The sequence below is a fragment of the Salminus brasiliensis genome, chromosome 3 (assembly GCF_030463535.1).
Source record: "Salminus brasiliensis chromosome 3, fSalBra1.hap2, whole genome shotgun sequence".
Taxonomy (NCBI): Eukaryota; Metazoa; Chordata; class Actinopteri; order Characiformes; family Bryconidae; genus Salminus; species Salminus brasiliensis.
In genome coordinates, this window is record NC_132880.1 from 31430045 (window position 1) to 31453602 (window position 23558).

At 41.1% G+C, this 23558-nt stretch overlaps 2 protein-coding genes across 2 annotated transcripts; one reads left to right on the forward strand and one right to left on the reverse strand.

Moving 5' to 3' along the window:
- Positions 1-1090: 1090 nt before the first annotated feature.
- On the reverse strand, positions 1091-19738 carry ube2ql1 (ubiquitin conjugating enzyme E2 QL1). The gene is made up of 4 exons (XM_072675889.1): positions 19588-19738; positions 17541-17889; positions 16187-17156; positions 1091-5718 (listed from the first exon to the last, which is right to left on the reverse strand). Exons 3-4 carry the CDS (start codon positions 16919-16921, stop codon positions 5587-5589), a joined length of 867 nt encoding a protein of 288 aa, XP_072531990.1. The 5' UTR covers positions 16922-17156; positions 17541-17889; positions 19588-19738; the 3' UTR covers positions 1091-5586.
- med10 (mediator complex subunit 10) lies at positions 19536-23393 on the forward strand. The gene is made up of 4 exons (XM_072675890.1): positions 19536-20084; positions 20819-20902; positions 21912-22014; positions 22998-23393. The coding sequence occupies exons 1-4, from the start codon at positions 19963-19965 to the stop codon at positions 23091-23093; spliced, it is 405 nt and encodes a 134-aa protein (XP_072531991.1). The 5' UTR covers positions 19536-19962; the 3' UTR covers positions 23094-23393.
- Positions 23394-23558: the final 165 nt, after the last annotated feature.

A 23558-nucleotide genomic window follows, 5' to 3' on the forward strand; every position in this document is an offset into this window, starting at 1 on the left:
ACGTGGCCTGTGAACTGTAAATATATCCATAAATTGTCTATGACGTTTACATCGGGGGACTGTGAGGCTCATTCCAAAAGCTTCAGTTTGATTCCCTTATGGTAGTCCATGGTGGTTTTGTGGTGTTATTAAAGCCTTCGTCCTTACAGCTTTAACCATTGCATTTGGAATTTTCCTGCCATTTGTACAATACTGTCAATGCCACTGGCAGCAGCGCAACCCCCCAAACATGATAGATCCACCCCCATGCTTTACAGTTGGCAATGTCCCCCCCCCAACGTACCTTTGCTAAATGAGGCTTTGCGAATGCGGACCACGCTAGCTGAGGAAAGGAGAACTCGAGAAATGTGGGCTGGAGTTCTGGGGGGCTTTGAGCTGATGGGACCTGAAGCCAGAGCCCCCTTGCCAGGTAGAGGTTGAGTATGATTGGATGATCAGGAGGAGTAGGGGCGGTGGTGGGGTGCAAGTTTTTGTCACGGGAATGAGAAGGGAGAGGAACAGTTTTACAGTGTTTAGAAATGGAGGGGAGGAGTTTGGGCCTGGTACTTCTCCCAAACTTTCAGTTATTACATAACTCCATTAAAGGGTTCAATTTTGCGATCGAATGGTGCTCCACCCTCTTGACTCAGCTACACTCTCATGCAGGTTCTTGGCAGTCATTATGGGGTTTCGATTGGCATGTCTCATGAGCAGATATGAGCAGATCTCTTTAGAGTTTTCTGGGTCTTCCAGATCTCATCCTCGATCCCCTTCCTTTACCTCCACATTTCCCCTAAACCACCATTTCTAAATAATAGTCTGCATGGTTAACGCTTAGTTATCTTATCTTATAACCTGCCCCTGCCCTGCTATCGATTACCTGCGTTTTGAGATCTGCAGACAGTTGCTTAGAGTATCCTATGTTTGACTCCTCTACAGCCCACATTTGCATAAGACTGTAAATATGCTAATTATGTGTCATTGAATAATTGTGATATCTCTGTTACATTTATGATCAGGTAAAACACAGATCACCATTTTGCCGGACATGGGCCAGAGCCAAATCATTAACAACGAAGAGAAAGACAAGGAAAACGGACACAGGCGGGTCTGCAGGGTTGAATAAGCCTACAACTTTTATTGCACATTCCTGTTTGGTTTTGCTCTGACCGTGTCCTGTGATGTTGCTTTGTGTAGTCTGGAAAATACGCTTCGTCTTGTCATTTATTCCTTAACAGCTCCGGAGTCTGTGATCCCTATACACCAGACCGAAGTCGATCCAAGTACATATCATTCTGCTTTATGTTGTTGTTGTTGATTTTTTTTCTTCTTTTCCATTTTTTTTCTTTAATCAGTGACAATACCTGCAACATGCTTCAAAATCTTCATTTTGGCAAACCACAAATAAATTAAAACACAAACATTCATAAAACACAATCTGACATTTAAGACATTAATGAAAGAAAAATGACATGAACAGAAAAAAAAACAACAACAAAAAAAAACAAAACAAAGATTTTCTTTTTCTGATCTTTTTTTTCCCCCTGGATAGTTTTCCTGCTTTTCTTTGAAAAATAAAAATCGAAAGCTACCCAACAATTACAGACCACATGCAGATATAATACAATAGAATCATCTCACTTTTGTTTGGACAATGAACTCAGTTAGTGTCTGAAATCTACCAATCTAAACTATCACAAAATTATGCTCTTAAAGCCAGCAAACATCCAATTTTGAGATAACTTGGACCGGTTATAATTAGTCGATGTTATAGTATCTCCTCTTGCTACGTCCATACGAATACACACACAACCACTTTTCAAATGACTGTCCAAACAGAGACTGTGGAGAAGACCAAGAGCATGTTTATCAGCGATGAGATCTTTTTTCTACCAGGTGCAAAAAAATAAAAATAAAAAAAAGGTACGGAACAGGCCACTCACTCATAACACTATAAGCATAATAATGCGGTTTCAGCTGCTGCTGTGATCCAAACATCATCAAGTAAAAAAAACATGAAGTCAACAACCGTCATCTGACATTTGTTTCTAAGGACTGGGACAAGCCACCGGTTATTTAGGCTGGAGTGTAGTAATGCTTTCATACACACTGCCTTGAAGCCCTCCCGGTTCCACATAACTACATGGTGAAAACACACAGAAGAAAAGCTGTGAATCTGTGACAGAAATAGATAGTCGTATCTACAACGGAGTCGTTTTCCTTTCATTTGCCTCAGGCCAGGCAAACACAGCCTGGATGTACTCGATCTTCGCCCTCTACCAGTCTCAAAAGAGCGTCCTCAACGGAATACGGTTATAGCCTAGCTTTGTAGTGGGTGGAACCACGCCTTAGAGGAATATTCCAGTGATCGTTCAACCTGATCTCCATTTGCTCTATATGTAGAACACAGTCAATTACCACAGAGAATAAATTCCATCATGTTGTCCAGAGCTTACTGAAGAACTGAAAACCCACTCACTGGAAATTCACTAATAATAAAAGGCTCCTATAAATCTTTTTTTCCAGTCAGCTGTTTTTTGGGGTTTTTTTTGCTGACCTAATAATGCTGCTCTGGTTTATTTCTGGAAAGTAAATTTTACTCTTTAAACATACTCTTCAAGTATGAACATGAAAATACACGCCCTATTAATAAAAGGGAGGGGTGGGGTGAATAGGGAGCTTGTAATGACACGAAATAGCAGGACTGCGGAATTAAACACAGTTAAATACAGTACTCAGTAGTGAAATGCTGTCACGTAAACACTTCCCTGGCATTTCTATACGCTTACTATAGTCACATAGTGGCCACGTATCTTCCTGATCGAAACAGCACCAGCACCAGCACCAGCACCACAAACGTACGTTTACCATTTATTCATTTGTGTTCTTCTTCTTTGCTTTTTTTTGTTGTTAATTAGCAGCTTCCCTTATGACATTTAAAGTAGGCCTGAAGCACCAGAGGATATAATCAGGCTTTCTGCTACTGACTGTGCAGTCACGTAAAGCGAGGCGAACTGCACACCAGGGGACTGCACGGAAAGACGGAAGCACGGGCTAGCGGGAGATATGCGTCGAGCCGTAAAGACGTGAAGCCGTTTCAGATCTGCAGCACGCAGATTCCTCTTCTCCAGGCGACAATCTAATAACATATTTATACTGGAGCAGCTTTAGAGCGGGCTCAGGCTCGTGTGCTTTCTGCAGTCACGCGGTGGCTCGAGCCATTTCGGGTCCATGCTGACATTTGGAGAGGCAGTCGATAACACTGAGGTGTGTCTCCCAGCATCAGTTGGGTCACTGAATGAGCTGCCAGCATTCCACGCGGCTACCGGACAATAAACACACACTGAACTGCTCCTTTCGGGCTGTCTTAATTCACCTCTTATCAGCAGCAGCGTTAGCGGACACACTGTGATTGCTAACGGTCATCCTGAGGCCCAGTCTGGAGTCATTAAGGAGCCAAAGATTTAGCGTTTTAGCCTTTTTAAGATTAAGGGCCTGTATATCCGAGTTCCTCGTACCCATAACTACCAAACTGAGATACTAGGGATGTGTATGGGTACTTAAGTATTCCGTCAAACATTCAAGGTGCCAGTATTTAAATACTAGACACCACTATTGGGCAGTCATCACATTCCATCATAACAAGTTTTGGTTCAATTTGCGAGTATGTAGTAAACTATTTGTTGCTACTACCGAACACAAGTGCCTTAAAGATGACTTAAAGATAGTGCTGCCAGTTCTGGCACGGCATTACTCTAGCTGGTGTTAGCTAGATGTTGACTAGTCTAGCTGATATTCGCTACATCCAGATATAGTAAACATATATTCCTCTGACAAGCCAACGGCACATCATCCACTGAGGGAAAAAAATCCCATTAGTACTTAGAATGAGCTCGTTTGGGGAACCCTTTCACTTGGCTGCTAGTAACCATTTATAAACACTTGAACATAGTTGAAGCACACCCACACATCCCTAGTAGTTACCAAAGAATTCACAGTAGTTACGGATTAACAGGTCGGCTGTACAAATAGCAACTGAGACCTCTTAAGCTCCCGACCACTGTCCTTCCCCCCCCCCTTGCGAGCCCTCTCTGCCAGAGACACCAACCATTTTGCTGCCTCGGCACAGAGTTAGTACTTTAGCATGACGAGGACCCGGAAACAACAGTCACCAGAAGAAGAACTGGGCACCAAATCAAAGCTCGGCCACGGCGCAAGGATAAACAACCCGAGCAGGTCAACGCGTTCAATCTCATATCAGAAAAACATCTTTTGTTTGGCTTGCGGGGAAATAACAGCTGTAACAGTGCCAAAACCAAGCACCGTCCTTCTGGTGGTGCGGACGTAGGCCGTTAGGCTCTGCTGCAGCAGTTACGTCATGTTATACTGACGCTCGCTTCATCGAAAAGACCAGTTTCATAACCAGCGTTCGAGCACGTAAAAAAAGCCTCACGTAGGGCACGTCACCACAGCGCTTAGCACATGCAACCCCTTCCCTGCACTCGGTATGCCCTGCGCTCACACTCATACACACGCTGGGACTCTGACATTCGGTGCTGCCATCTGGTATCAAGATCATCAGAATTATAGGCTTTTGGTCTTCTCCAAAAAAGAAAAAAAAAAATGATAATGACTAGCAAGAATGGCTCACTACCACTCTTTTTGTTTAATCTTTACTGAACCTCTGCATAAGCAACGAGTGTTTTTATTTTTTTCTCCATTAGAAATCAATCACCATCTACGCAACACAGTGATGATGATGACTAAATTTAGCCACGCGCATAAAGAGAGAGAGAGGGAGAGAGAGAGAGAGAGAGAGGGAGAGAGAGCGAGAAGAGCACAGCTCCACATAAATTACAATCTTCATGTTGCATTGAACTGTGAAAAATAGCACAGCCGAAGAAGAAAAAAGGGGAAAAGTGAACCTCAAATGTACTGTACTGTACTAATCTGCCTATCTATTAAATATTAACAGAGTCATTTGCATGGAAATGAAGGAAAGGCTGATGCTGTTCAGTGCAATGCTTTGTCAGCTCTAAAAAGAAAAAAGGGGAATAGAACCTGAAGGAAAAAGAAGAAGAAGAAGAGGAGGAGAAGGAGGAGGAGAAGGAGGACAAACCACGAGCACACTGATGATCAGAGAGAGGTATAGGGCAATAGAGAGGTATAGTAGAGTGTAGAAGTAGACGTGAGGGTTGGGGCATGTCTTGTCCCAATAGAAGGGCATTACATTCCTCAGGGCCTCATTCGTTTCCACAGTCCTTCAGCAACAGAGCGTCTTTCAGCGCAGTCGTATCCACATTGCCCATAAACGCAAGCGTCACAGCGGGTGTCTGGTCCATGGCACCTGGGTGAGGAATGAGCGATGAACGGGCAGGCGTTGTGGACGTGAGCTTTTAAAGAGTCAGCAACATTTGTAGGGTGTGACACGATAGCTTTTTTTTTGTTGCGCTTAATTTTAGGTTTTCTTCTTTTTTTTCAAGAAAGTTTGTTGGTGAGGGAAAAAAAAACAAAAAAACAAAACCAAAACCTACGAACGAAAAACCCAACTCAAGAAAGCCACGAGAGGGGGAAGGGAAGGGGCTGCCACACCACTGGTTAAACTCATCAACCGTCAGACACTGGAGGAGAAACCCAGCCGTACTTCTCGTGGGTTTTCACAAGGCTCTTGAAGGTGGCTTCAGCTTCCTTACGGCTGAAGGCTTTCTTAGACTTCCCTGCTTTCCTGCAGATCCGGCCCTAGGAAGGAAAGAACAACAGGAAAATACGGTTAAAAAAATTCAAATATAATAATACAAACTAGATGATATACTGGCTAAATGCTTTTTTTGCTCATGGTCTCCCCATACATGTGAGGAGTGTAATTCACCTTCATTCCTGCAGTAAATTTTTAATTTTCAAATTGCGCTTTGAGACACTCCTCAGGGACATGCTTTACACATGCATTTCTGGACAATCTGAGAGAAACAGAACCAGCATTGCAAGTGAATGCAGCATGTGGACTGACACGGTAGAGTACTATTACAGGACTCTATACAAAAAGTTACATAGTGCAGTAGTAGCATCCCGAGCCCGGAGTGGCAAGGCCAGGTGCCATTCTCCTTATAATAAGCTAGTATACCATCAAAATGATACTGAAGCCATTATTTTACAGTAAATTGCTACATAGAATGTTCCTTTAAAATGTAAATTTTCAAAACAATGGGCAAAATTCAGGCTTGAAGGTGCCTGGTGAGTTTCTTAGGGCTGCACTGTAATGTAGTGATGCAATCTTGTCCATGTTTGTATATAAAAGGTGTCTTATATATTGTCAGAAACCACATAAGCAAGTCTATTAGAGATTAGGTATGTCATGAGACCTGATACTTCGGCACCAGGACAATGCCAAAATTCTAAAAACGGGACGGTACTAGATTTCTAAGGTAATGAAAGGAACTGAAACTATGATGTCATCATAGATATGAGACTTTGTATCCATGATTTTTCCTGAACCAATGGGTGCAGCATAGTAAGCCTACATGTGTAGTGGGAAGAATAAGAAGAAGGAAGGTAACCATAAGTGGAATGGCATCGGGGGTTTTATTTCCTCGCCTTCTACAGTCCTGCACTTTTTACTCCCACTCTCAACTCGTGTTCTCAACTGTTGTCTTGTTGTTGTTCTTGTAACAAGACTTGCTTGTTGTTGTGCTATCCAGGGTCAACCAGAAGGCAACAGCCTTCCTTCTGAGTCTTAGTTCTTGGCAGGATTTCTTCCTCTTGTTTGAAGGGACTTTTCCCCTTGCCACTGTCACCATTCAACAAGATCTCCTAAAATTCATAAGTATACGACTAAAGTGTAAACCAAGAAATCTGCAACATTTACACAAGTTACTGCACAATCTTTCGTACATATTCTGCAATTCAAACAGAGCTTCAGTCCACAGGTGCTGCTGTTTTGCCAGATACACGCAACACAGCCTGCCATGTACTCAAAGAAGAATTGAGAAAACAGTGGCACTACAGCATTCTGCTTTGCTCGGTTATGGAGTTTCTACTACTAGGATTGATGAATGGAAAGTCAGAAATGGTAAGAATATCACACTCTGCTATGGTTATGTTTTGGGTTAGGGTAAATTTAGGGTTAGGAGAAGTTTAAGTTTTGATAAAGTTGTAGGTTCAGGTTCAGGTAATAAAATTTCACTTTAAATATTGCTTTGTGTCACTCTCTGTTTAAATCATGTCTGGGTTACGTGCATATGTAGCTACAACTGAACTACATTCAGCACACATTGTACAAATTCTGAAATGGTCTTTTAGCTACAAACAACCTAATGGTCCTGCCTGCACCATTAGCTTGTTTACATAAGGCTTGGACTGCTTTGTGAATTGAATTGAACCTCAGTACCACTGTTAATTATTAAAGCGCATTCTGTTTTATTAACCAAATGTTCATAGAAGCAAACTTAAGAAACCAAATGTATAAGACATAAGACGTATATAAGAAGTTTTAGTTGGAAACCAATATGAACCGGGTTTTAAAAACTGACTTTGGACTGATGTTGCTGATGTTGTAACAGGTGATCAGTAAAAAGGATTTTGGTTAATTCTAACATTACTTACATGTTCCTAATGGAATCGGCATTTGTAATATTTTATTGTGATTTCTTTATTTTTTTTATATTCCTTTAAAGTGGTCAGCTTCAGTGCTGTTGGGAAGGTGTAAGTAATGTCACAGAAGCTGCAGTGCTGCAGGAAAGATGCCGTGTCCCCAGTTCCAAAACGGTAAACCTCATTACATAAGTAGACTGCTGCATGAATGATAGTTGTGCTTCTACAGTGAACCGTTTAGGAGATGCCAGGGTTTCTTTTAGAAAGCAATGGCATGTTTCCAAAACCAGTCAGATCATGACTGTCTGATCCCAGTTTCAGCAGGGTAGAAGAGTAGCAGTGGAAAATCGGACCCTGCTCCTCAGTTGTTATTATATTGAAAGGTAACATAATGGAGAATATATTTATTTCACCTGATAATGGTAAGACGGTTCTCGTACATTCCTGCACCAGCTGGTGTATAAACAACTAATACAGTTCTTCTACACAATATAAAAGCACAACCTTTTCACATTATGTCAAAAAAACAACAACAAAAATGGACCTACATGGTTTTGTTTCTGACTGCGATGAAGCTGAAGGTCTGTAAGCCAATCTCACATTGGCCATCCTGGTAACATACCCATATACATATAGGGATTGATGATATGGCAATGTACGTCCTCATTTAACACTGCAGGAAGTGCTGCTTTATATCCAATTAAACATAATTATTTATACTCTTATATATACTTTTTAATGAAACATGCAGTTGGTCAGTGTTCGTATCCTCTTCCCACAGACGTTCTAATGACTATTCCGCCAGATTAAAACCAGCAGTTTTTACTGGTAGACTGTAAAAAAAGGTCATCATGTATAAGCAGCACATTGTGTACTGCTTCTACATTGTATCTTGTTGTTATTGCGTATGGAAGATGTCCGACGCCTTTGTTCTTGTTGGATGCGCTGTGTTTTTCCCCCCTCAACTGAGCATACGAGATCATACAGAGTACAGTCTCAATGGGCAAGTGTTTACTACTGTTTTATTCAGAGTAATGATTTTCAGATACTAACAACATTTTGGGCTTTGATCAATCCCATTCATTACGTATTAAGTAAAAGTATGAACATCAGCGAGATATCAGGTTATTAGATTTAGAATTTGATTTGACTGCACAAAAGGCAGCCGCTTGGGGCCTTGTGTAAAGCCAATAAGTACTGGTGAGATAAAGGATATGCTCAGAAAAGCATGTTGTGGAGATTTTATCACAACAACAATACGGTCATATCCTCCACAGCTTTGCTGAGACTTACGGGAAATTTAAGTCAGACTTATAGACTTTTGAAACGATCAATCACCTAGATCATTTGGCCCTGAACACTGTTGTGCATTCTGTCAATCTGAGAAGTGCAGGAGGGCAGTCAATGTGCTGTGGTTTAATTTGCACAAAATGGCTGCTGACCGCTAGCCATAATTTTAAAAGATGAGGTCACTTAAAAGGTGCCTTGCGTTTGAGCCTTCCTGGGGTAATGCCTGCCTTATTTTTCAATTTCCTTACATTTGTTTTTAGAGTCACTATTCTTTCTTGCCTCTGTGTTTGTTTTCATTTTTCTTTATTATTTTAAATATCAAGGAAATGTGCTTTATGGACATAAATTAGCCAGCATAGTAGGTAAGAACATCATCAGTCTCCAAAACACAAGAGCTCTCTATATTAGTTTAAGAATGCTGTCATTTAGGTCCCAGAGGTTTTTTTTTAAGATGAACTGTAACCTGCTTGCACCTCAATCCATGGGGCCTGCAGGCTGTGTGGGAGATACTTGAGCTGTTTTGTCTGGTTTCTCTGTCTCTCTCTCTCACACACACACTCACACACACCCCATCCTATGCAAATGTATGGTTAAAATTTGCAATACGAATTTGGATGCAAAACCCCTAAAGCCAGTGCTATTTTTTATATTTTGCTATTGAAATCATACCACCTAAAATTACATTTCATGATTTTACCCAAATTTGACACTTTTGGGAAGTACATCAGCTGAATTTCTAAAAAACATTTTATTTGTCTATTCATTGACACTTCTATTAGGAGTCCCCCGATCAAGCTGTTCTGCCCCCCTCAGTACCCTAATGCTGACTGTCAGCTAACACTGATAGAATATATGTGTCTATACAAATGATACAGCCCCACCACTTAGGTAAGACATGCTGTTAATAAACATTGGTAAAAATACTGCATTTTTAGTGAACAGCTACCTGACCATTTAGCTCCCAGATCTCTTAACACAGCCAAATCACATTTGGCTATTACATATGTGTAGCACATGATTTATGGTGTGGTGATTTTATTTAACCACACAGATTAATCCATTTTTCAAGCAAGCCCTGACTAGTACATAATGACCTGCGATGAACTTTTCTAGCATGTGTGAATGAAAGAGAAAAACGGAAGGGCGTTTTAAACCATCCTTTTCTGATTGTATTACTGATTGAATTTCTGATTGTATTGATTAACTAATGATTTGACTGCTTACAACGCTGTTGTTGCTGCATTAAATTTACAACAAGACTTTGGAGCTAAATGCAATTCAACTGTACTCTTTAACTTTCTTTACTTAGTGTTTTTCTTTTACTTAGCGTTACTTTAGTGTACTTATATATATATATATATATATATACATACACACACACTAAGTACACTAAAGTAATGCTAAGTATATATATGAAACAAGGCTTCGAATCCACCTTAAATAGTGCAGCAGTCATCGTGTACATTTCAAGTTACCATACTTTTCAGTTCAAAGTAGTTTTCTAGTTTCCATGTTTGTTAATACAACAAAACCAAGGGTCGGAAGTGGATCAGCCTTTAAAAACAGATACCTGAACCATCTAAAAATGTCTGAATCGATTCGAATTTATATTCAAAGCTACCCAAATATACTTCATTACATAGGACTGTGAGAGTCTATTGTGTGTTTATTTGAGTTAATATAAAAATATTAATGAAATGATATCAGCTGATATCATCACTTTTCAGAATTGTTAGCCCTTTAAAATCAGTGACAGACTCAACATATTCATATTGGTTTAGAGCACTCATTTGCATACTGCAGTCTTCAACAGTATCATTGTTGTGAATGCCAATATATTGATAGCAATTAGCCAATGATATATTGACATGGCCTTAAACAAACACAAACACACACACACACACACACACACCACTTTGCTCAGCGTGTGAATGCGGGGTGGCTCTGGATGCTCAAACAGTGGGGTCATACCAGTGCCACTGCTGATGTAAGACAGTGGGGACGCAGAGACAGAAATAGCTGTGCTCTTGCCACAGGCTCTCTCCGGGCGGGCAGCGGTGTAATGGCCCGGTAGTAATGCAGTGCACTCACTTGAGAGGAGAGTGTCCTACATGTACTCACAAAAGCCTGTGATTTTTGGATTAACGATGGCAAACGAAACCTTAATTAAACCCCAACGTGCTCTGGCCTTGCTGGAGAAGGAGTGGTGGGAGAACAAGCTGAGAGTTTGGCTGGTGCTGCATGATTCCCTGCAGCACCAGCAGTGTTTCAGAACACTCTGTTTTAGTGTAGCCCGTATCGAGCGCCACACTGGGGCCGTGTAAGGTGCCAGATGGGTAATCTTCTGAATGGGGATCAGTCAGTGTACGTATCTGGCCTTTGCGCGTTGTGGGTGAACCCAAGCCGGTATTACATAACCCACGTGGGCAAGCAGGGATTTAAATGACACCGCGCTAGACATCATCGAGGCATCATGGGTTTGTCCTGCTGGTGACCTCACACTGACAAATCTGAAGGTGAAGTGACTATCACTACAATATCACAGGCATTTCAAAAATAGCTCACTCATAACTCAGTTTTTTTTTTTTTTTTACACCATTTCAAAGTTATGTTAAATTCATGAATGTTATGAACATTTCATACTGAATTAAAAAACTTAGGGACCAATCGGTAATTCATTTGACTGATAATATTGGCAGATGTTGAAAACTCATGAATTAAGCGGCATCGGTAATATGCCAATAATGCACCAACAATTAGCACCCAATGCTGGCTTATTTTATAGTAATACAGGCTGAACTGGTGTATCTGAACACAAAATACAATCAGGACTAATAAATAAACACATTAAATGTGTCCAAATATAAGAATGAGGCGATAAAAAATGTGAAAAATTAAACAGTTAACTAATTAATTTTGTTTATTAAATTAGTTAAAAGTTGATTCAATAGAAATGTTTTTTTTAAAAGTTAAAAAAAAAGTCAAACACCAAGAAACAGATGGTCACTGTCGTGCAAAAACCTCGTATTTTCCATCTTTAGTGTGTTCCACTTTTCAAAATAATTTGAATCTTGCAGGGTTTTATTTTTTTACATTTGTATTAAAAATCACGATGAATGGACCAACAGAAAAGCTCCAAAACTACTTGAATAAAATATGAATAAAATGTTGCCTTCTATTGAAAGTTAAAGTTCTTTCTTTAAATTTGCCATTTTGGAGATACAAGGGTTTAAGTGACAGTGACCATATGTATCCCACCGCCAGTAAAGCAATGCTGCTATTATTAAAACATGTGAGTCTATATTGTTTATCAGAGACTAAGAAGCTTAGTAGAATCAAAACATTAATAGCAGTATATTGGATGGATATTTTTTTGAATTTTAGCCCCATAAAATATCTGTAGTCTGACTCCAATTGTTCAAATTGTTCAGGCCCTAAAAGAAGTGTTCAGATTTCTGTTAAATTTAGTCACATGGTCTGCATTGTGGCTTTAAGTCCTTACTTCTAATTACACAACTCACACCTTAGTTCAGTAGTAGTCTATATAATAATAAGCCTGAAGACTAGAAGCTGAATAAGGTTAAGATGTTCCCCTTTTTAACCTATAAAATCCCTATTTCACAAAAACAAGTCTGACGCTGCAGTAACGTCATGAATCAAATGACACAGAAAAGAATAAAAAGAAAAGATTTCTCAATCCATCAATAATTAAGACCTGGTAAAATAGCAGCAGATCTTTCTAATGGAAGCATAATTTCAATAATGAAGCATAAATTCACCCTAAATCCATTTTCCACGCGTAAGGCCTGGATTGGAAGACGACGTCCCTTGGCTTTTCCACTCGAAATTACATTTGACAACATTTCATCAACCTTGAAATTTTGGGTCAGCTCAGGATCTAGACAAAGGCAGTGAAAACAGCAGCCATTACAGGCCGAGTCCATGACGTTGTTTCTCTTCTGACTGGTTCTCTCTCTGAGCGCTAAGGGAGATCATTTCTGCAGCGCATCCACGCTGTTAAGGAGATTCATAACCCTCAGCTAGTAGTAGATACAGCAGACACATTACATTAATTACAATTACACAAACGTCTCAATGCTGCAGAGGACAGCAGCCTACTTAGGTTGCATCATGGGGTTGCATAAAAATCCCCCCACCCTCTACAACAGCAGCCGTTCGACAACAGTTCCTGGAATGATCAGAAGAGAAGGTTGCAAAATAATAAAGTGTTCACAGGCTAGTTCTAATGAAGTATTATAGTAAGTATGACTGAATAATGTCTCCAGCAAAATGGCAGTATAAGAAAGCTCATTACGAACCATCTCTTTAACTGTGGTTAAAATGCCACATTTCTATGCACCGGATCATTGTTTTAGCTCCTCGGGGAGTCTCTCGTGCTAGCAGTAGTCTAGATTGGTAATTGCCCCTGAATGCTTCCGGCAATTTAATGAAAATGTTCTCCTGAAGGCGAGAGGCCAAGAAGATTGGCACACGGAAGCATTTTCAGTCACCTCGAAGGATAGACAAATAGAATTATCACCTCAAGAATGACATTGAGGTGAGCTACGTTCGTCAGCTTTGTTTGCCTGATGTTCGTTTTTTTAAATGCATTTCCCAGCCTAATGACTACAGCCCCTGCAAACATCATTACAACACAACCCTCCATCTGCATGTCTATCATATTAGCAGTTTGCTCCCATCTTTGCTCCTGTGCTTTTGCAGACTGTGCTGCAAAACCAGAGCATACGAAGGCTGCTTATAATGCAGTGTGATGAAGCAAACAACAAGGCCTATAAGAATGTAAAATATATATATATCTGCTTTCCATAGAAAGACGAAACGCACACACTCAGCTTACAATAGACGCATTATTTTTTCTTCTGGGTAATGAATTTTCTTCAGCCTACCTCCTACCCACGGAGTCAAAAAAAAAAGGGGGGGGGGGGGGCTTGTGTAAGACAGATAGCATAAACCAGTGTACACAAGCTCCAACCTTAATGCACACCTAATACAGCTTATGTCTTTAGAAGGTCTAGCTTTTATCTGGACTTAGACCTCCAACCAAAACCATACCTATCTGATCCTGCTAACCACTCAACAAAGCACTCAGAGCTGTTTACGTCCAGTTAGAAGCAAATAAAGAGGCCTGTACAAGTGTTGCATTGTAGCACACTGTATTGCAGCATATGATATAGTGTCACTATACTAGCTTGGGGATAGTGCGTTAGCTTGGGGTTAATATATCTGTTATATGTGGTTAATATATGCAGCTAAAGCGCAACATGGGGACACAATATATGGGGACACAATATTTTTATTGAATTAAAAATGTATTGTTACCATTATTGGTTATTATTAAGTCTGTACTGTCTGTACACATTAACATTGGCTCTGTAAAGTGCTTAAAAGGGTTCTGTGAAATACTTTCTGGTGCTACACAGAATCATTTTTAAAATACTCTTTAATAAACCGTGTGCAAGTAGGTTTCCATTATAAAGATGAACCACTGAGATTGAGATCAGTAGTTCTTTGAGTTGTTATGGTTCTATTTAGCGCCACAGAACCCTTGGGATATCCTTTTTAGGAGTGTAGTCATTTTTAAAAGCCTCTTTACAAAAAGTTGTTTACAAACAATAGACTGTTTCCCACCATAGAGAAGCAGCATATAGCCAGCAACCCAAAAATAAAGACACTTAAATGGTTCTTTGAGTATAGAACCATTGCCTTCACTAAAGGACCCTTGCAGAGCCCTTTTTATAAGCATGCCCCACATGTGTATTCAATGCTGTAGCTATCAGTGCAACACCACATGAGCCAATTCAACACCACAGATATTCAGATGTTTAGCACTGTAAGAGTCAAATGTTCAGGACAGTCAAAAGTGATTTAATTCAGTACTGTGTTGCTCTGCTGCCCTGTGACCAATGGAATCAGCTGTTTTTAAGGCTTGGGTTGGAGCTGAGGAAATGTTCTCCAGGATCAGCCATGGTTAATTCAATTAGAGTTCGTTCAACACAGCAGATGTTAATTTAATAACATGGGTGTCACTCCAGCACTGTGGGTTTTACTCCAGTAATTCAACACAGTGAAGTTGAGAGTTAAATCAGCTCCTTAGGTCTTCTTTAAACCTCACTGGATCAGGCGTGTGAAAAGCTTTAGCTGGGGTTCACTGCAGTGGTGGCAGAATAGAAGAACCGATCTCAGATCAGATTCATTCTGTGTTTATGACATACATGCTAAAAACACTTGATCTCAGATCAGCACTCCTACCCTTGATTTGGTTTGTAAACACCGATCCAGCCTTTTTTTTTTTTTTTAAAGCACCTAGGAAATAGAAATGCTGATCTAGGAACTGCCAATCCAATCTGAGATCAGCCCTTTGGCTTCAAACATCTCCCTGACCAGGCCATTCTTGGAATACTACAGTAAAATATTTGCAGTTTATTCGTTTTTCTGCATTTCTAACCCATTCTCTGCCATTCAGGAAGATTTAGTTCTAATTTCCACATTTCATCAACATACTGCATCGACAGATAAGAAAATTAAATTATTGCACATGGGCTTTAAGCCACAATTCCTATATGTATTTTGTTTGGTTTGTTATTGACCGATATTCAAGATTTCAATGTTATCAAGTGGTATTGGAGCCATTGGAGTACATGTCTAATCTCAAGCACAGTAAAAGTAAAATCCAAAATTTTATCAATGTTTTTTATATATATATATATATATATATATACACACACACACATATATATACACACACACACACACATACATACATACATATATATATATATATATATATATGCGTGTGTGTATATATATTATATATATATGTGTGTGTGTGTGTGTGTTACCTTTATCCTTTACCTTTGTGTGTGTGTATATATATATATAAATGAAACTTTAAGAAAACAATGGCTTGTTATTGACCAATACTCAAAACTTCATTATCGATAAAGGGTCTCATGTCATCTCTAACCTCATGCGCTGTTCTAGACTCAGTCAAAAACATAAAGCACAGAAATCTGGAGCAATCTGATCTGAGATCAGCATAAGCTCTAAACTAGTCCTTTGACTTGCCATGGCTCTATAAACACCCTGCAGTTTACTAAGGAACCTCTCTGGTGGCATCCCTGGCACAGGAATGCTGATCAGCCAGCAACACATACATACATAAGCAGAGAAACCTGGAGGCACCTGATCTGAGATCTGCCCTCTGACTCAAATCCCTTCACCAAACCACCTCACAATCTACCCACACGCACCACGCACCTACCCTCAACTCCCCTCCCCTCCCCTTCCCACTCGTCTCCCGGCACCTCACCTGCCCTTTGACGAGGCTGGCGGCGAACTGCCTCATCACGGCCTCCACGGTGTAGGCGCTGCTCCATCCCCGGGGCGTGAGCAGCTCCATGCAGATGGCTCCACCGTCCAGCACGTAGCCGTTCTCCAGGCGCGGCGCCAGCACGCGCATGAAGGGCGGCGCGAAGGGGAAATTGTCCGGGAAGGTGACGTTGAGCAAGATGTACTCGGTGTTGGTCTCCTTCATGTCCTGCCACAGCGCCGAGTCCTTGTCCACCTGGTGCAGCTTCACGTTCCAGTCGTACAGGTTGTCGTCGGCCAGCTCCACTGTGATAAAGTTGTCGCCCAGGCGCCGGATCTCCTGCAGCTCCTTCATGAGCCGGCGCGTGCGGACCTGCGTGCAGTGCTGCCGGTTAGGCGCGGGGGGCTGCTGCTGCTGCTGCTGCTGTTGTTGCTGCTGCTGCTGCTGCTGATGCAGCTGCTGTTTCTCCAGCTGCTGCTGCTGCTGCTGTTGCTGCTTGTCTTTGCCCTCCTTGCTCGGCGCCTTCTTCTCCCGGACGTCCGAGGCCCTTTTGGCCTTAATTTCAGGCGTCCCCAGGATGCTGGTGTCTCCCCCCGCGCCGCAGTGCTTGGTGCCTCCTTTTTGGCTCTGGCTGGCCGGCTTGGCCGCCTTGCGCGAGCCCTGCTGGTGCTTGGGGTCCTCCGTGTCTCTGTCGTGCAGCCGGATCAGGCCGATCTTCCGCAGGAGAGTCGCCATGAGTTGTACTCAAAGGGGGGTTAAGGGGGGGTGGGGGGTAGGATGGGAAGGGGGGTGAGGTGAGGAGAGGAGAGGAAAGGAAAGGAGGGGTGGGGAGGGGGGGGCTGTGGAAGCACGGGATGGGGGGCAAAGCGCTGCAGGACGGGGGAGGGGGAGGTGAGACTAGCTCGGATGTGTGCGAGCAGCCCCCCTACTTTTTTTGGAGCTGTATCAACGAAGCATCGTTCCTCACGAACTGCAATGCAAAAGAAGACGTGTTTCAGGTCGGCACGACTGTGTGTGCGCGCGCGCGTATGTATGTGTGTGTGTGTGTGTGTGTGTGTGTGTAACAAAAAGAAATGCAACCCAACGCAAATGGCTCAAATGTATCGATGCAGTTCAGAAGTTGTCATTGCATGCAGCTGAAATGCAATACAAGCCCAATCATGTCGTTGCACGACGCATGTGAGCATTTAAGGTCGAGTGAGTGTGTATTCTGCTGCAGCTCACACACACATACACACACACACACACATACACACAAGCTAGCGACAAACAAGAACACCAACACCACACTAGCATCACTAAAAGTCCCATGCATCCCACGAGCATTCGAGCTATTCCTCCTTTAATGACTCACCCTTGTTGATATATTGGTGTTGGTCCTTCAGAACGAACAGACGGATGAATGGACGGACGGATAAAGGTCCGGGGCTGCGGAGCTCTCTCTCCCTCCTCCTCCTCCTCCTCCTCCTCCTCCTCACCCCCAGCTCTTTGCTCTGCTCTGGCCGAGCTAAACCCCTTTGCTCAAAGGCAGCAGCTGCAGCAGCGCTCGTGGTCCTAACGTCGCCTCGGAACGAAGCAATCCAATAATCCTCTACCCGGAGAGACCCACACGTATCACACACATACAGCCGAACCGAAAACAGCCGCGTCGGATTCAGAGGGCAGTTCGGCTGGTTCGGCTGCTCGCTCGGTTTCCGCTGTACCTGCACAGAATGAATAATCAACTGTGTGCTGCTGGGAATGTGAGGTTGAGGAAAGGGGCGGGTCTCGCAGTGCATCAGCTGGCGCGCGCCAATGAGTTACAGCCCTAAACTCCGCCCACACGCTCCTACGCTCCTACGAATCGTTCTTCTGAACCGAGTCACTAATGCCAGAATCAGGCTGCATTGGACATTTGCCCATACAAGGAATCTGTGTATCTGTATATTCACGAGCGATGTGTGAGTGGGTGGATGGATGGAAATATAGTTTATTCACCAGAATCAAACAGAAGTACAATATTGCAAAGGTGAACAAAGCGAGCAAAGTGTAATGTCCTTATGTATGTATATTTTATGTATAATTCATGTATAATATAAATATCCAATGGTATGTGATCAAAAGCAATTTCCAATCCTGAGCTATGTCCAAAACTTTGCCCTATACACTAAGCAGGGTTTTTTGGTTTGAAGATTTGTGTGGACTTCTTATGCAACACAATCTGCTGTCACACAGCAATGAGCTCATACACATAATGTGTGGCCAGAATTGTTCACTACAATATCTCTATATAGAGATCTAGCTTTTCCGCATGTAGGGGATAGTGAATAGGGAACAGTTTCAAACACAGCTTTAGATTAGGGTGGCGCAATCGTCAAACAGGACCCACCTGCTCCCCCCATGCAAAAATGTCCCACATTACTTAATTTACCCTGGTATGAGTAGTGAGCTTATACATAATAATAGACTAATAAATATGGGTGGATACTACAGAGTTATTAGATGTGTATTAGATATGTATAACAAAACGTAGCAGTATAAATCATAGCACGCTGAGGGTTGAATTACCAAACAGCTTTTATGCCTAGTTGTGGACTGAAAAGAAAACTGTAGTCTAGGATTAAGCTTCATACCTGTCTGAAAAAGCAGCCCTGAATATATATATATATATATATATATATGGCAAGGGGGTTTAACGCAGATATAATGAATGTCTGAAAATATGCCTTACATTAATGTGTAGTTTTTCCACTGTGTTTATTAGAGCATTCAGAATGATAAAAGTACACGGTCTCAATGCCTTGCTGTCTATGTTGTCTCATAAATCAAATACTCTCAAATACTCTTACAATTGTATACACACTGTCTTAAACACAGAAATTGGTATCACCCCCCCCCCCACACACACACACGCAAACTATCACTGTCACTTAGAAATCCTATATATCAACTATTATTTATTATATATTATATAATGCTTCATAACCTCATAAACACGTGATGTGTTACTTGATGTGTTCATTGATGTGATGCTTCATTACCACATTAACACATCAAGAGCAATGTTTTTGAGCAAACTGAGTCGAATCTTCGAAACTCTCCAATGAGAAGTACGATTCAGTTCACACAACCGATTCTTTCAAACGGCCCGTGTCAATGATTTACAAACTCAAGGATCCTGTTGCAGCCCACCAAAAAATAAATTCGAAGCACTGGCTATATGTTGTGATGTTGTGTTTTCATGAGGTTGAATTGTGAACGAGTATTATCTGACGTTATCATGAGTCGCTCGCCCATAACGTAGACGTAAACATTGCTACAAATAAGTTCGATTCAGATGAAATGAAACGACTCGGCTCCGAATCCACAGAACGGACCTCACGTTTCTCCCTAGCTAGCTAGCTACATAAAAACAAACTCACCTCGGTGCTGCCGATTATCCGATTTCAGGATCACAAAAGCAACACAACCAAACACTACAAATGGCTACATAGTAATTCTGTACGGCTCCGTCGTTGATTCTTATGGCTCCTGTGTGTTTAGCTGTTTAGTCATGTATGTTATTGTGCAGCGCGCAACTCCACGACACTTTTGCAGCAGCCCAATACGCCTTACGTTAGATCTGTGAAGACAGTTACTAAGACAACCCGCTAATCCTCGTCTGCGATTGGTTCTCGATCTGCCGGAAAGAAAGTGTGGCTTTAGCCAGTAGCCTTTTTAGCTTAGCGTTGCTATGAGGTTGGTTTTTGGTCGATATTTTACAGTTTTAGTTCTTGATCTATAACCAGTTTCTCAACATGGCCGAGAAGTTTGATAATCTGGAAGAACACCTTGAGAAATTTATCGAGAACATTCGACAAATGGGGATTATAGTGAGCGACTTTCAGCCCAGCAGTCAAACAGGACTCAACCAGAAACTGTGAGTCTCTCCGCTGCTTGAGTTTTCACGCTTGTATCACAACTGATCTGCTTAGAACCTGAACTATAAGACGTTTCGCTATCAGTGAACATAAATGTGTTTAATCTAGTGTTAATCTACGACTGTAGAAGTTCTAAGTCTCAGGTGTGTTCAGAGTTGTATGGGATCTGGGTTTCTTTCCGGTCGGTTCTCCAGTGATGAGAAGCTTACAGTAACTAACGTTAAGAGCTGAGGTCAGTCAGCTACATTCCTCTAAAAGACTACCCAGGAACTGACTGTAACCATTTTACACCTGTACAGTAACGCAGACATCCATAGCTGACTGTTATCAAGTCAAGGTTTACTTGTCATAAGCACAACATGGCATGAAAAATCCAGCCCAGGTGGTAGTAGCTGGTTTCAGATAGTTTAGGCTGGTCCTTAATGGTCATGGTGGTCATCCAGGTAAAATTATAGCCTATGATGTAATATAGGAAATCAGGTTGTTGTCTTGCTTGGTCAGGTTGTCCACGCTGACCAACTAATCCATCAAACTCCAACGAACGTGCCAGGCTGTTTTTCAGCAAGGTTAACATACACAGACTTTACAAGTGAAGGAAATATCTACTATGTAGAAATGGATACAGAACAAAAATGAAATCAATTTTGTTGTTCATTTATCAATTGCAGTCAGCATGAATATCCTTTTCTGTTGTCCATTGATGGAAAATAAATCTGTCTTGTTGCTTTTGCAGGAACTTCATGATCACTGGACTGCAGGACATCGAGAAATGCCGGCAACAGCTTAATGATATCCACGTACCTTTGGAGGCTTTTGAGTGAGTTACCGGTTTTGAAGATTTCCATCTTTAATGATTTTCTGAAACTGGTACACCAAGTAGTGTCAGGGGTATACAGTTGGTCCTACATATGACACACATAGGTGTTATGAGAATGAACAATTAGTAAAAGAGGGGTTCTGAGGGGAAGCCTAGAAAAAATTTAATTTCTCTTCTGCAGCCAATTCGACATCAGATTATTTTCCCTGACTGCAAAACTTTGCTCAGGACTACATGTTTCATTAACAAGTGCATAATTAGTGATGTTTGAATAGAAATCAATAATGGCACTTTTTCGCTTGTGCATTTTGTCTGTGTTTCAACATTGTGATGTATATCATATTGAAGTGTCAGAATTATATTTTTGCCATATTGCCCAACCCTAGTCTGTATACTGCATACAATATTTGAATGGAATAATAGATGCATTAAACATGTATTCTAATTGCTAACAATAAGTCATTTTTCAGTGTGAAGTATGTGTTATAGATAAGTGTCAAAGTTGATTATACTCAAATATCCAAGATGCATACTCTGCAAAATGGAGAGGTAGGAACAATTATTTAGATGTCTGGAACAATTACTTAGAAAGAAATGATGGATAACAATGCAATTGCAGTGTGCATGTGCTCACTGCATATGGTGGCATAGCAGCACTTCATCACTTCATCACTTCCGGTTAGTAAAAAAAAAAAAAAGAAAAGATTAGTACATTAAGACTTTGTGTACTAATCTGCCAAACTCCCACTATTAAGATTAGTATGTAGTGTATACCTTATAGTATTAGTATGTGGTATACAAATGGGATTCAGCTTTAGTTAAAATGTACATTTACCAGTATTTGTTTGTTATGGATCAGTTTCACTAACCAGTGGTCACACAGATGCCACTGTGCCTTTAGAGATACTAACTGCCAGTTATCTTATAAAGCAATAGTTTGAAGTCGAGCATCATTTTTGGACTTTGCTTTTCCTCAGTTCATGAGTATTGGTTTAAACTTTCTCCACAGATACATTGATCAAGGTCGCAACCCTCAACTCTACACTAAAGAGTGCTTAGAAAGAGCCTTGGCAAAAAATGAGCAAGTGAAGGGGAAAATTGACACCATGACAGTGAGTTAACATTGTTCTCTCATACTCAAATTCTTTTCTCATTTTTTGGACCTTGGTAGAAAATTCAATGCTGCATAGATTAGTATTAACCCAGGATTCCATATACAGAATAATCTGCACCGTGAAACTGTGAACTGTTTTATTTATTTATTTATTTATTTATTTATTTATTGGAAGACAGAACATGGACAGTTGTAGTTATACTCTTTCTCTCAGGCAGGAGTGCCCTACCTTCCTCCTGTTTATCTCTATTCCGTTCAGATTTCAGAATACATTGGGTCCCCCTAATCAAAGAGCTTGATCGTGTGGTTAGTGTCTGGATCATATATGGAAATACGTTGACTTGATTCGGTTTAGAAGTTTCAGTAAATTGCATCCCAAGTTGTCTGGCTAAACTGAGAAATCCTGCTTTGTGAAACACCCTATGCGGGGATGGGTGTTTAAGCCTAAAGTCAAGCCTGTCTAGTAGGAGAACATCTGATTGTACATCAACCCATATGCTGGTTCAGTTTGACTTCCAGTGACCTTCTGTAAACATGGTTAAAACAAGGAAATAAACATTTCCTTTGGTGGACAGTTATCTTCTCACCTGCTGGTCAGCACTTGGAAGATGTATTTCCACTCACACATTCCATTTACTCTAGTGTTGAATGTAGTCCATTAATGTCTGTGATCACCTCTTTATGTGCTTTGAATGATCCAATTAAAGCCTGAACAGTGTGTGGATCCTGGGGGTGTTCACACCTGGCTTTTCATCTGAATGTGAGCTGATCACTGAAAGTCTATGTTGACTAAAGGTGTAAAGAGCCTAAAAGTGGTGGTGGAGTACATGTGAAAATTGGATGGAGGGAGGTGATGTTTAAGTTGGAGGGTAGATCTTCAGGAAAACAACTGGTCAGACCTCTTCATGGGTTACCAAGTCTCTAATCGTTCCTCAAACAACAAATTGTTTAAATTAATATTCACTTCTTTTCATTTTGCAGAAATTTAAAAGTCTCCTCATCACTGAGCTGGGGAAGGTTTTTCCAGAAGAAATGGCCAAGTATAAAGCCATCCATGGAGATGACCCTCCTTCATAGTCGCATGAACCATTTTAGCAGCATTATTAAAGCCAGGTTGTACATATGCTGATATTCACGTTTTTATAAAACTCAAGGCGTCCATCATGTTTAGCATTTTTACAGGTTTTTCAGTGTTTGTATTTGCTTTTGTATTTCATGAATATATTCCTTGTACTCCGAAAGGTGAGGTGTTTTCTAACCTCAAAAAAAAAAAAAAAAAAAAAAAAAAGTTTGTTTTCATCATTAAGTATCTGAACTTCCTTCTGTTGGCTGTTTTTTTCCCCTTTTTTTTTTAAATAAATAATTATTTAAAGTTCAGCATTAGCTGTGAAGTTGTGTATGGTGAATATCAAACAAGGCTGTTTGTATCAGACCACTCTATTAGATGGTTTGTGATGAAGCGGAGTCATATGGTTCTCTGTTCTCCATGTGTGGCTACCAGACATCCTGTATTTCAGGTGTGTGTTGGGCATTTTAAGCTTT

Bases quoted from the DNA above. Each gene is read 5' to 3' on its own strand.
- ube2ql1 (XM_072675889.1), bottom strand. From the start codon at position 16,921: ATGGCGACTCTCCTGCGGAAGATCGGCCTGATCCGGCTGCACGACAGA. The intron at 5,719-16,186 runs GTGAGGTGCCGG...TTTCCTTCCTAG, and splicing joins CCAGCCTCGTCAAAGGGCAG to GGCCGGATCTGCAGGAAAGC.
- med10 (XM_072675890.1), top strand. From the start codon at position 19,963: ATGGCCGAGAAGTTTGATAATCTGGAAGAACACCTTGAGAAATTTATC. The intron at 20,085-20,818 runs GTGAGTCTCTCC...TTGCTTTTGCAG, and splicing joins ACAGGACTCAACCAGAAACT to GAACTTCATGATCACTGGAC. The intron at 20,903-21,911 runs GTGAGTTACCGG...CTTTCTCCACAG, and splicing joins GTACCTTTGGAGGCTTTTGA to ATACATTGATCAAGGTCGCA.